Source organism: Lissotriton helveticus, chromosome 7 (assembly GCF_964261635.1).
Source record: "Lissotriton helveticus chromosome 7, aLisHel1.1, whole genome shotgun sequence".
Classification (NCBI taxonomy): Eukaryota; Metazoa; Chordata; class Amphibia; order Caudata; family Salamandridae; genus Lissotriton; species Lissotriton helveticus.
The window spans coordinates 1,510,652,110-1,510,665,379 of record NC_136068.1 but is presented as its reverse complement, the minus strand read 5'-3'; the positions used below and the strand labels follow the sequence as shown (position 1 = coordinate 1,510,665,379).

Here is a 13,270-nt window from a genome sequence, read left to right as displayed (position 1 = left end):
ATCCTCCGGTAGGCATTGTGATTTGACGGAATCCCAGGTTTACAAAGCTTTGTAACTCTGGGATTGCATAAAATCTATGGGTGGATGCATAGGAACGCCCATGTTCCACCCATGGAACGCCTTCCAGAATAAAATCTAATGCAATGGAGCGCAAACAGCTGCATTGTGTTACATTTTTCTTTTACAAAGCCACACATGGTAGCACAAATTGCCCCTTGTGTGGCTTTGCCAATATTTACCAGCATTTAGCATCATGGATGCACCACAAAAGTGGTGCAAACGTGACGCAAAATGATAGTACATCTGGCCCCAAGTGTCCGAATATGTGTAGACTAAGTGGTGTAAACTTCTAAAACTCGGCCACATGGCGCTGAAAACCATGTCACATTAAAGGCAGTTCAAATGGTTCTCTTCTGGTAAATGTTGAAACATAGTTAATGCTGAGATGACCTGGGTAACATTGTTGCAGTATGATGCCATGTTAAATAACAGACACAACTGGCTAAATGTGTAGTTATCTGAGGTTATTTTGCAAGTCACATTTGGTCAACCCACATTTATCTGTCATTGGGTGGCTGTACCTTTCACAATGTATGGCCTACTGTTTCTATCCCAGCCATTTCATTAATATTGTAGGTGTATGAGTGTGTTTAAGGAGAGGCATACCATTTTGAATGTCTTGTGTTGGATCTGGAAAATGTATTTGCTTCCCTGACTTGGTATTACCTGTTTGAGCTGCTCTCTTGCTTGGGATTAGGAAATCGCATAGTGGAACTTATTCAATGTCTCTATACGTGCCCGATGGCGTGCATTCATGCTTGTCATATACTGCAACCCATATCAGTAAACATGGGTACCAGACAGGGGGCCCTCTCTCTCTTCTTTGCCTTGGCAGTGGAGACTCTGGTCATCCAATTGCTGTGTAGAGGGGCTGAGTGAAACATCACTTTGAGGGACATTACACATGCATTTTCCCTGTATGAAGATGGCCTGCTTTTGTATTTTGGGGGTGTCGTGATGGGCTATCAGGATATTATAATGGCTCTTGGTGAGTCTTGCATATTTCCCATCAACTCCAGAGCCAATGTGACACCGCTGGACATAGGGGAGACCACCCTTGGCTGGCAATAACACACTTGTAACAGTGCCACAAGAAGTGTAGTAGGGAAGTACCTAGCTACACATCCTCTAAGGCAGAGTACACTTTGGGGCATATTCTCAATGACTTATTGTCGAGTTATCTGCACAAAAGAATTATCGCCCCATTCTCAAGCAGGTGCAAAATGCCGATATCGCCAGTTTCCCACTATAGCTTCCGCAAAAAACATTGCCACGGATGTCAGCAACAACTGACGCTAATGATATGCAGAGTAGGCGTTCCCCTGCAAAAACACACCACTTTGCGGTATTCTCAACAATTTGCCAGATCGGCAAAGTGATCCAAAAACAGGCAACGAGGAGCATTAGCAGCAGGGAATGAACACCTGCCTTTTACTGGTGTTAAGCAGGATGACAACCTGCAATATAAAAGGGAGCCCAGACTAGAGCCACATCGGCAGACCAATACATGTCATGGAGCGACTGATCATGCAGCTCGGAGACCCAAGAGGCCCACAACACCCACCGCCACCACCCCCGGCCCCCCCATCCAGCCCCCCAGACCACCCTCCAGACTACCACCAAGGCAGCACAGAATAAGACAAAGGTCCTTCCCAAAACGCACCAGCCCCACAGACTTAACACCAGAGAAAGTCATTGCCCACAACAGGCTCAAAAGGACAACCATCTTCCGCATCCTGATCCACATTGCCCACAGGCTGACGGCACCAACACAGCAGACAACCACCATCCCTCTGCAGACAAAGCTGCTGGCTGTGCTGCACCTGTTGGCCTTTGGTACCTTCCAACCAACAACCACCAGAGTCGGAGGAGTCTCACAGCCAGCCCTATCAAAGTTCAGCACAACAGTCTTGGATGCCATCATCAGCTTGGTACCCCAGCACCTTCACTTCCCTCACACTGCGGGAGACCAAGCAAGGCTTCTACACCACAGCTGGCTTCCTGCAGGTGTTGGGGCAATTGACTGCACACATGTCCAACTTGTGCCCCCTGCAGACACTGCACACAATTACCACAACAAAAAGCACATGCATTCCATCAATGTGCAAGCAGCATTGGACTACCAGGGACTCTTCAGCAACATCGTCGCCAACTACCAAGGCAGTGTGCATGATTCCTCCATCTTCTGACAGTCCATCATCAACCAGCGCTTCGAGGATGGCACTTACGGAAATACACTGCTCGTTGGTAAGTACCAAATGGACACACCACACATCTCAACTCCACAATCATGCAACTCAAAACTGTGGGAATGCACACGTCACATATAACATGCCAAACAATATGCCCACCTACCAGACATAACAACACAATGAACTGTGGTAACAGGGGCCAGCCATGTAGACCAACCATCCACGTCATGGCACCTCTGCCACACAGTAGCAGGATGTGGTGAGAGGTGGGAACCAAGTATGTGCGAAGGAGGCAAGTGACCCATGAATCAGAATGAACACAATGCCAAGTGAGTCGGTGATGTGCTGGACAGACTCAAGTATGCAGAGCAGAGACATGTCCATGTGGACATATACTGCTGGTGTATATAGTGTCGTAGACACTGGACACAACCATGCTGCCCAAGGCAGTGGGGTAGGCTTTGGACATGTAGCTATGTCGCCCCCCCTGTAAGCATAAGGGGAGTGGGATGGGCCAGCGTAGGAGTGGAAGTTAATAACCCGGGGCTCAGGGCATGGTCCACTTCCGGGATGGCCACCAAAACAACTAATGTGTGTGTCTCTGTGTCCGCCATATCCTCACCATGGCGTACACACACGTGGCAAACAACCTTCAACGGCCAATATCACAGTGTCATTGTCAAGCTTGTGGACATGCGCAGACAGTTATGACAATGGTGTGTCTTAGGAGTGCAAGTGATGCAACAGTGCAGCGCACACAAGTAAATGGGCTCGGGGTGAAGAGCAGCTGTGAGGCAACGTAATACACATGGATGCCCGTCATTTGCCACATGCACGACATGTAAAACATGAATCCCAATGCCCCACACATCCCACACCATTATACTAATAAGCCTGCCAACACAGAATGCAGAACTACAGATTGACACATCTCTCTCACCTGTCACAGGTGATCAAGGATATGCACTCTGCCCGTGGATGATGACACCCCTCCAAGCCCCGAACACCCATGCCCAGAGGCAGTGCAATGCGGCCCACAAACGCACCATGGGCATTAAGGAGCACTCATGTGGCCTGTTGAAGTTGCGTTTCAGGTGCCTGTACATCACAGGGTGAAGCCTCCTGCACAGCCGGCAAATAGTGTGCAAGATGATCATTGCATGTTCTGTGTTGCACAGCATATGTGTACGCACCAATGCCCTATAAATCCATGTGCCAGGTTGTAATGACCTGATAATTCTGCCAATCACCAGAGCATACTGAACCTAGCCCCTCTTGGGATCCAAAAGGATACAACACTTCACAATACTTACCCAAGAAAGGAATAATACTAATAATTACCTAGAATATATGGCTAATGCCGAGGAGCTCGCAAACAACAATGACAATGCAAGCAACAACAATACCAGTGGCGACAACAACGCAAACAACCCGGGAAAACAATGCAAACAACACCACTCGGTAAAACAACGCAAGAAAGCCCACCCAGGTGGGACTGTATAAACAACGCATACCCCTCCTTCTGATGCTACAGCGTTTGGATCAGAAAAGCCCTGACCTGCCATCCCAAGGAATACAGGCGAATAATGGTATTCCCAATCACTACTATGTCACGATAGCAGCCAGGCCGACATATTCTGTCTTAGAAAGTAAATGCAAATTAGATTCACAATGTTCATCCAATGGAGGTGCCTCCCGTGCAGTTCGACTATACATAGATGGTAGCAAAGGAAACATAGCCAGGCTGAGTCTGGCCAAGGCACATGGGCCACCGGAAATGTTTGCAGGAATAAAAAACCAAGACATATTCCCGCAGGAAAACAACCATCCATTTGGCAATAGAACATCTCTATAATAGCTCACTGAAGGAATAACCGTTCTACAGGACATAGAGTTACGAACTGAAAGGCACATATGGAGTTTACGATTATAGCACAAAATCTTTACATGTCGGGAAAGCATGAAAACATTCTTTAACCTAGAATGAACACATTTGCCAATCAATCGTGGATCGCACGTAAAATCAAAACAACTGTCACCTTCAGTAATAATATAAGTGGTAACGGTAAAAGTCTGCGGCGGGCACAATAGTCATACACTGACAGCCGACTCTTCATCGTGTCGATATCATCATTGCTATCAATATTTGTAATATTGAAAGCCATTATTAACACTGTCGTTGGAGTTGGAACTGAAACAAGGCACGTGGACAAAATGTCAGGGACGCTTCTCATGTTGGACATGCAAAAATAGGAGTTATGCAATATTCTGTTTGCCAAATTTTCCCAGATGTTTGTAGCATCAAAAAGGATCAAATCTGTCCTGCGCTCTCTGATGATCATCTCGCTGTTGATCCTCCACGGCCCATCTTGGCCCCATATGCACCATGCCGAAAGGAGTCCAGCAACGACACATCCTGCAGCAACAATCCATCCAATGATCTAAAGAAGACAAGTCAAAAACAGGCATTATTCATTCTCGAAGGTAGCATTTGTCAGCGGGAACGTAGTCCCACTTTTTCTGTCCAGGTTTCATAACTAATATTGTGTTGTCACTGCCCGTGGCAATTATTTCAGCCGGTTCAGGGGGTTGGTTAGGCGACCGTACCCACACTTTGGCTCCTGGAGTTTTATCAGTTGAGCCAAAACCTCCTTCCCCACATACAGTTAGGAGGGTTGGTGCAGTCCCTTTTCTCACCACCCCTCCAAGGACTGGCATTATAACCAACTGGGCAACTCAATCTCCAGGTTGAACTGTCAAACCCAGATCACCACTGTTCAACAGTATAATTTTGATTTCACCTTGATAGTCAGAATCGATCACACCGGCCAGCACCTGGATGCCTTTCAGTGCTAGTCCAGAGCGTGGAGCGATCAGACCAAAGTGTCCTACTGGTATTTGGACACCAATTCCAGTTTCAATGAGGACAATATCTCTTTGCTTTAACACATATTGTTTCAAAGTATGTAAATCTAAATCAGCAGCTTCAAGAGTTGCTCTGTGTGGAGCAAAGGCTTTGAAAGTAATTTCCCAATAAACAATGGGAGCTACTGCTGTATGGGCTTGCACATTCACAGAAGGGGACAACATTCGCATAATGGGTGTCTCAGAATTATGTACAGGTCTATTATTAAGTTTCTGTAATGCATCAACTAGGCAAATTCTCCAATTATGCAAAGAACCATTAGACAATTTCTTCAATTGATATTTTAAAAGGGCGTTCATCTGCTCGATTAGACCCGCGGCTTGCGGGTAATAAGGAATATGAAAGACCCACTTGATATTGCGTTGAGCACAATATTCCTGCACCATTCTCCCTTTAAAGTGTGTGGCATTGTCCAATTGAATTTGTAAAGGCACCCCATAGTAAAGAGCAATCAAATCCAGAGTTTTCAACGTCTTTACCTGAGTAGCATGTTTATAAGGGGATGCAGCCAAATATCCTGAATAAGTGTCTACAACTGTACATACATATTGACAATCTCTGCATATTGGCAAGAGACCTATGTAATCTATCTGCCAAATCTGTGCTGATGACTTACCTCGAAGCAACTGACCTCCCACTATCTGTGGTACCTCATGTTGTCGAGAATGTTGGAAAATAGGATATTGCAAAATTACTGTTTTAACTATGTTGTAGGGAAGATGTATCCCTCTATCTGCTGTGTACCTGCTAGTAATCTTTTCTCCAAAATGTCCACACTTTTGATGCCTGATAAACAGCATAAAGTTCTTCAAACTGACTGCCCTTTCCTTCACCAGTCGTACTCAATAATGTCTGGGTAACGGTGTTATAGGATACTGCCTTCCATTGTCTCTTTGCTCCAACATACCTGGCTGAACCATCCGTAAACCATGCATGCCCCCTCTCCTCCATGGAGAGATTGCTAAACAGCTTACCCCACTTAACAGGGTGTTCCTGTACCATAGGTACGTTGTACTCCACATCAGTGTCTTCTATTGGCGCGTGCGCCACCTGCTCGTGCAACATCGCTGTACCCTTATGACCCACCTGAGCCCTGTCCTGTATATACCACTTCCACTTGATCACACTAGCTTCTTGGGCATGTCCAATTCTATGAGTTTTAGGGGAGCTCATAACCCCTTGCATGATCGGAATCTCAGGTCTCAAATTAACATTGTGTCACAAAGTCAATTGTTCAGTGTCTACCTAAGCCCAATAACATGCAGGTAACTATTTTTCAAAAGGTGTATAACGCTCGCCAGCGTCGGCAATTTCTTTGTCCAAAATCCTAGGGGTACTTTTGTCTTACCTTGTTTTTGCCATAAACTCCAATTTGCATGTAAGCCTTGTTTGGTTACATTTAAATCAACATCACCATCACGCACTGGCCACAAATCTAAAGCATACTGAATAGCCTCTTTCGCCAGTTCAAACGCAGTCTGCTGTGGTTCGCCCCACTCGAATGCGTTTTTCTTTCTGGTAATCTTGTAAGAAGGGGCCAAAATCAGACTCAAATGGGGAATGTGTTGTCTCCAAAACACAAACAAGCCAATAAAGCTCTGAGCCTCTTTCCTGTTTCGGGGTACTGCAAACTCCTTAATTTTCTGTCTCACTTGTGGAATTACCTCTCGATTTCCCTAATGCCACTGAGTACCTAGGAATTTCACATTCTCTGCTGGACCTTGTAATTTATCAGGATTAATCTCCCACTCTTTGCTTTGCAAATGAGTTACAATTTGGTCTACTTGTGACTGAACTTGCTCCTGTGTTTCACCTTGTATCAATATATCATCAATGTAATGACAAATTTGCACACCAGAAGTTATCGGTACCTCTTCTGAATGCTCTGCCACCAGCCAGTGACATAATGTCAGACTGCGTAAATAACCTTGTGGCAAACTTCGAAATGTCATTTGTCTGCCACCCCATGAAAAACTGAATTGTTCCTGACATTCAGGAGCTATAGGAATGGAAAAGAAAGCATTGGCAATATCAATAGTCACGTCCCAAGTCCCTGGATGTTTCTAAGGGACAGCAACAGTCAAAGATGGTGTATGTTTGTTCAATTCGCGGTAATCAACTGTCATGCGCCATGAGTTATCACTTTTGCGTACCGGCCACACGGGATTGTTCCATGCAGAAGTAATCGGAACCACAAGCCCGGCATCCATCGAGTCTTGAATAGTAGCACTGATCTCATCATTCCCACCTGGAAGCCTATACTGTTTCATTGAGATTACTTTAGTTGCCTGAGGCTCCTTCACAGGAGGAATTTTCAAGCGGCCTACTCTCACAGCATTAGCTGAGATATAGCGTATCATTCCAAAATGGTAATATCCATCATCTAAGCATAGTGTTATTCCTTTCAAAATGTCAATTCCAATAATATATTCAGAAAGGGGTACAACTAGTATACTATATTCTTTTCTTGGTATTTGCCCGATCTTTAATTGGAGATTAGTTTGTACTGCTGGGGTCTCTTTACCACTTAATCCTGTAATTGTAAAATACTGTCCTCTAAATTTCTTGGGATTTCCATATATCAAAGTGGCCTCTGCTCCTGTATCTACTAGGACTCGGGCCCGTTGCACGTTACGATGCCTCCAGAAAATTTCTATATCTAAATAGGGTCTATGATCTTTGCGAGCCCAATTCTGTACCAGAGCTTGACCTATTTCCTAGTCATTTTTGTTCCTGTCTTGCGCCCAGGACAAATCAGGATACAGACTCTCATATCATTTAGGAAGTACATCTTACTTGTACACTCTCTCTTCATAGTATGAATTTCTCATATTCCTGCCACTCTGTGATCCTCGATCTGGAGACCTTCATTTCACATTCTGCATTCTGGAGAGTTGCCTCTTTCATGTCTTATTCTCGGTTCAGGAGATCTACCTCTTTCATTTCTGGCCCTGCTTTCTGAGGATTCTTCCCTCCCAAATCGGGTTCTATATACTGGGGATCCTTCCCTTCTTCCCCTGTATAACTCGTCATCACTTCCCTCTGAGTGTCTCTGTTCATGATCCTGTTTGTTAACCGTCCTACTCCCTTCTTTTCTATCCAAACCTCTTTTTCGATATATAGTGCATAACTTCGGAGTAGGTTCCCAATCTATTTCTTCTTTCCTCACCCCGTCCTTCATTAGGGCTGTGAATTAGTCTCGTCTAGTCAACCTGTTATTGTCTGTACGAACCTTAGATTTACATGGTCTTTCTGTTTTCATCCATTCTCCCAGTTCGCCCAACTCACAAACTGCTTCAATCACTTGAGTGTGTTCCCTGTTTGATTTATTAACAATGTCATCATTACCTGCTTATAAGCAGAAGGAGCAGTACGAATGATTTTATTTCTTACAGAAGTGTTAAGTAGTCCTTCCATTAGTCTGTGTGTAATATCTAGGAAAATAGAGTATTTCATTACCTCTTCCTTTAATCTCTGTGTCGCATCTCTCAACATATATCATGGCTTCTCATTTACTGGCCAATCTGATTCAGTCGGGTATTTATGACTGCATCCGGCCACAGCCAATTGTAATAGACTAATCTGATCATTAAGCCCATAGTTTCTGAAATGTTCTTGAATTGTCGCGTCTGTGCTTATTGTACAAAATTTCAATGCGTCTCTTTGGTCTAACATTATGCCTGCCGCACCCAAATCATAGATGCGGACCATCCATGTAAGCAAGTTCTCACCAGGCCTCTGCCAAAACCTGTCCAAATTGTCATTAATTTCTTGTTGCGTAAAATCCTCCAAGCTATCTAAAGCTATTCACTGGGGATGTTGTGGACCACCCTGCAACTTTCTCTGCTATATCGGCTGTGCATTCAACTCTCTACGCTCCTCTGATTTATTTCCGGTCTCAGTCTTAATAGGCTCTGTTTTCTTGTCCTCTTCCTCCCCCGAACCTGAAAACTCTGAAGAATCCCAAATATTTCGATCCCATTTCTCGGGATCCCAGTCAAGCCCTGCTTTTGCGATGACTAAGTGTACCTTTCTTTTACTAACTCTCCCTCGCTTGTTCCTGTACTTGTATTTTGCAGTGCGCACTGCAGCCCTTTCCACTACGGTCTGATAAGTCTCTATCTTGTCCAACAATAATTTATTTTGACATGTTAACAACGTAGTGGTATTCTTTGCTCCAACATACTGTTCTTCCAATTCTTTACACACACGCTGTAACTTCACATATTTTTCATGTATCATTCTGTAAGCGTTTAGCAAAACCCAGCCTCTTCGTCCTAATATAGGAAGCTCTTCTCCTCTCATTACTGGCACTTTCTGCAAGCATGAAACCACTTGAGCCGGTTCAGCTTCAAACAAACACGCATTCCAGTTTTCACTCAAACCAACAGAATTAGCCCATTTATGAGCCAGCACTCCAAACGGAGTCGATTCCCATCTTGGAATTTCCATTGACAATTGCAAGTCAACCTTTGTTTTCCTAGAAAACATAATTTTCTCTTTTTCCCCTATAATCCACCTCTTCGATCCTGTGGGTCACGGCGCCAAGATGTAAAGACCTGATAATTCTGCCAATCACCAGGGCATACTGACCCTATCCCCTTTCGGAACCCAAAAGTATACAACATTTCACAATACTTACCCAAGAAAGGAATAATACTAATAATTACCTAGAATATATGGCTATTGCCGAGGAGCTCGCAAACAACAATGACAATGCAAGCAACAACAATACCAGTGGCGACAACTATGCAAACAACCCGGGAAAACAACGCAAACAACACCACTCGGTAAAACCAACCAACAAAGCCCACCCAGGTGGGACTGTATAAACAACGCATACCCCTCCTAACAAGGCCTTGGGGCGGATTACTTATCAGTTTTAGTTTCCCTGGATGAGAGCAGAACATTCCCTTCGATAATTACCTGCAGGAAGGGAAATTTACCATCCTTTCCGTGCTACAGCATTTGGATCAGAAAAGCCCCGACCTCCCATCCAAAGGAATACAGACAAATAATGGTATTTATTCTGGGGTTTCTTTATTACACAATGATATAAGGAAAAACGAGTCCCCTGACAAATATAGGAGTTATTCTTTTGTTGGAGTTTTTTTAATGTGTTGGAAGGAATTGGTAGGGCTACTGCTTGTACCAAATAAAGGATCTGGTGTAGCACCCTTATTTTGACTGTAGCTATTCTCCCCAGAAGCAAGAATTGTTTTGTGTAGCATAGTTAAAAGTCCTGTCTAATCGCTTTAAGAAGAGCAGAAAAATTCAGTATGACGTTCAGGGTTGAGTTGCAGGTAATCAAATTTCCCAGGTCCCGGACACTGTCAGATGACCATGAAAAAGGCATATGTTGGTGAAGAGGTTGGGAATAACAATAGAGTCTCTGAATTTGCTAGATTAATTTTATATCCGGAGACCCTCTAGAATGTCTGCAGCTCCTGAAGTAAACACAAAGAGATGATGGACAGAGCACTGAAACTTTTCAGACACTCACCCCCAGTCACAGATCTGGGTTGGATCCATCATCATTCTTTAGCTCACATCGTCACCTCAGTTCTGACGCAGCCATATGCAAATCAGCCTTGACACTGTGCCTCATGGGAACAGTCCAGCCCGAACTACCAAGCCAGGTCTCCCCTGAACCGGAAAGAATCATCCTGAGACCATTTTCTGGGTAACACCCTTCATCAGTCAGGATAGCTTGACTCCAGTGGCATGGAGAGCACAGGACCCATGTCTAGGCATACCCATCCCATTCGGGTGACAAATGCAAAAAGAACAATTGATGGACAGAATGCAGAACAATGTCATATATTCACCCCAGTACATAGGTCTGGGCCTAAATCCATTGTTTTTGTGCTCACCATGCCATCCTGAAGTATCATGGGTAGCAAGTATTCTGGGTTGGTCAGTGACAGCCTATTATCATAAGAAAGGTTCATAAGTTTAAGCATGTCCCTCCCTATAGTAACTCTTTTATTGGTATCCTTATGCCAGACTGCATTAGCAGTTGGAACCCCTGTCTCATTCTCAGCTTTATTTTAATCAGTTTACTCTCATCCTGGCACAGAGAGCTTGATTGTTGAGTTAAAATCTCGGAAGAAAACAGGGCCCCATTCTCATCTTTTGAAAGATTAGCAGGATGTATGTCTAATCCACCCTATCAAACACCTTCTCTGCGTCAAGCAATAGAAGCAATAGAAACAGGGCATTATTTTTCCTCGTTCTTTGGGTATTCTCTACAATGTGTATAAGTTACATGTCCTCAGTCTGTCTAACTGGTGTGAATCCTGATTGATCAGGTTCACCAATATTTGGTAGATGGGGTTTCAATCTACTCACCAGGTTCCCTGTTAATGGCTTCATGACTAGGATGAGTAGACAGATGGCTCTTTACCCAGCATGGGGATGACTAATATTTCTGATAATCTCATGGTGTCAGTGAGGAGGCCATTCTCCATAATTTGGTTAAATTGTCTAGTTAATAGAGGGGATAGTACATCACACTATAAGTTGTAGAAGATTGGGCCGAAGCCTGGCCCTTATTCAGTTTCCAGAAGGTTTTTATAACTGCATCTGCCCAACTCTTGTCTAAGGAGTCATGTGTGTCTTGGGGGAGCAACCATGATAGATGGTCTTGGAGATATTGCAACCCTCCTGTTGGTTTGTATAATCATGTGTGTATAATTGTTGACAGTAGGCAAGAAATGTGTCTGCTATAGTCTTGCCATTATGTGTGAGGTATCCACTGACAGCAGTGACAGTTTGGACCATCTCTTTAGCCATCTGCACCTCTAGATGGAAGGTGAGAAGTTTACCAGCTTTGTTTACCAAGGAGTAATGGTGTTGATGGTTTTGGGGAATGTGAACTCAGCTCTATCTCAGCCAGAGGCTTTAGTTGCTAGAACAGGCATACAAGCTGTTGCCATACTTTCTTAGATAGGGCACATTTGTGTGTCTCCTCAACTTTCTTTACTGAGTTCTCCATGGTGACTCTTTTGTTTTTTTTCAGAATCTTGTGTCTGGTTGCCATAGTAATTAGTATGCCCCTATGGAGTCCCACATTGTGAAGGCCAAGAACTCAGCATCCGGTGTATCATTATCTTGAAGGTAGTGGATCATCTCTAAGCACAGTTCCGCCTTATTAGTGGGTTCCTTTAGCTGAAATGTGTTACACTTCCCTGGTGAGGTTTTATGGACTTGATTGTACGTGTTGAGTGTGAGGGTGAAAGGTTCATGACCAGACAAAGCTGTCAGGCCTATATCTACCTCTGCTTGTGGTGCTCATAAACATTCATACATCCATAAATGGTTCAGACAAGGCAAACATTTTTCGTGCCGCAGAGTAAAACATGTAGTCTCCGTCCTGCTTTTGTAAAGCCCACCGCACATCAATTAGCCCTATTTTCCCCATTTAGGTATTGAAGGTGTTGGTAACCTCCCTGCTTCCCTCATATTTCTGGGATGCTCTATCTCTCAAGTTGCCCATCACTATATTCGTGTACTCATATTATCTAGTCTACCTGGGCATGTTCTAGTCCTGCAGCGATAGCCGATATAAGAAAAACCTCCTGATGAGTGTTGGATGAATAGAGATTGATAATTGTGTATTCATGGTTGCAGTGTGGGTTACTACTCCCTAATCGCTTTCTTTTATGTCAGGGAGGACCTCTAGCACTTCATGGGAGGGTCTTCTGGTCGACCCAGGAGGTAGTGGAGAATTTACTGAACATTGCTATGGATGTCTGAGTCCTTCACTCCCTGTCGAAGGGCTTGGTGGCATATCTTGTTTCTTCTAGACCTGTTTGTCGGGTCTTCCAGTCTCAGTCACAATTTGTCGTACCTGTCCTGCAACACCAGGAGTCGGATACCCAGTAGATAAGTCTCATCTGATTGCAAGTCCATATTATGTTCTAGGTCATGCCCTCAAGTGCCCATTTCAGTTATATCTTTCTGAATATCTTTTAAGAGCTCCCTCATGTCTGTGCTTATGGTACTCACCTCTTCCTTAATATCTTTCAGGAATTGTTGCAGGAAATCCTATGTGTACCCTCCTGGTGCTGGAGGACTCTCCTTCTGGAGC

At 44.2% G+C, this 13,270-nt stretch overlaps 1 protein-coding gene across 1 annotated transcript; it reads right to left on the bottom strand.

The window, feature by feature from the left end:
- Positions 1–4,988: 4,988 nt before the first annotated feature.
- LOC144769555 (uncharacterized) lies at positions 4,989–5,348 on the bottom strand. Its single transcript, XM_078653709.1, has one exon. It carries the CDS (start codon positions 5,346–5,348, stop codon positions 4,989–4,991), a length of 360 nt encoding a protein of 119 aa, XP_078509835.1.
- Between the last annotated feature and the right edge of the window lie 7,922 nt (positions 5,349–13,270).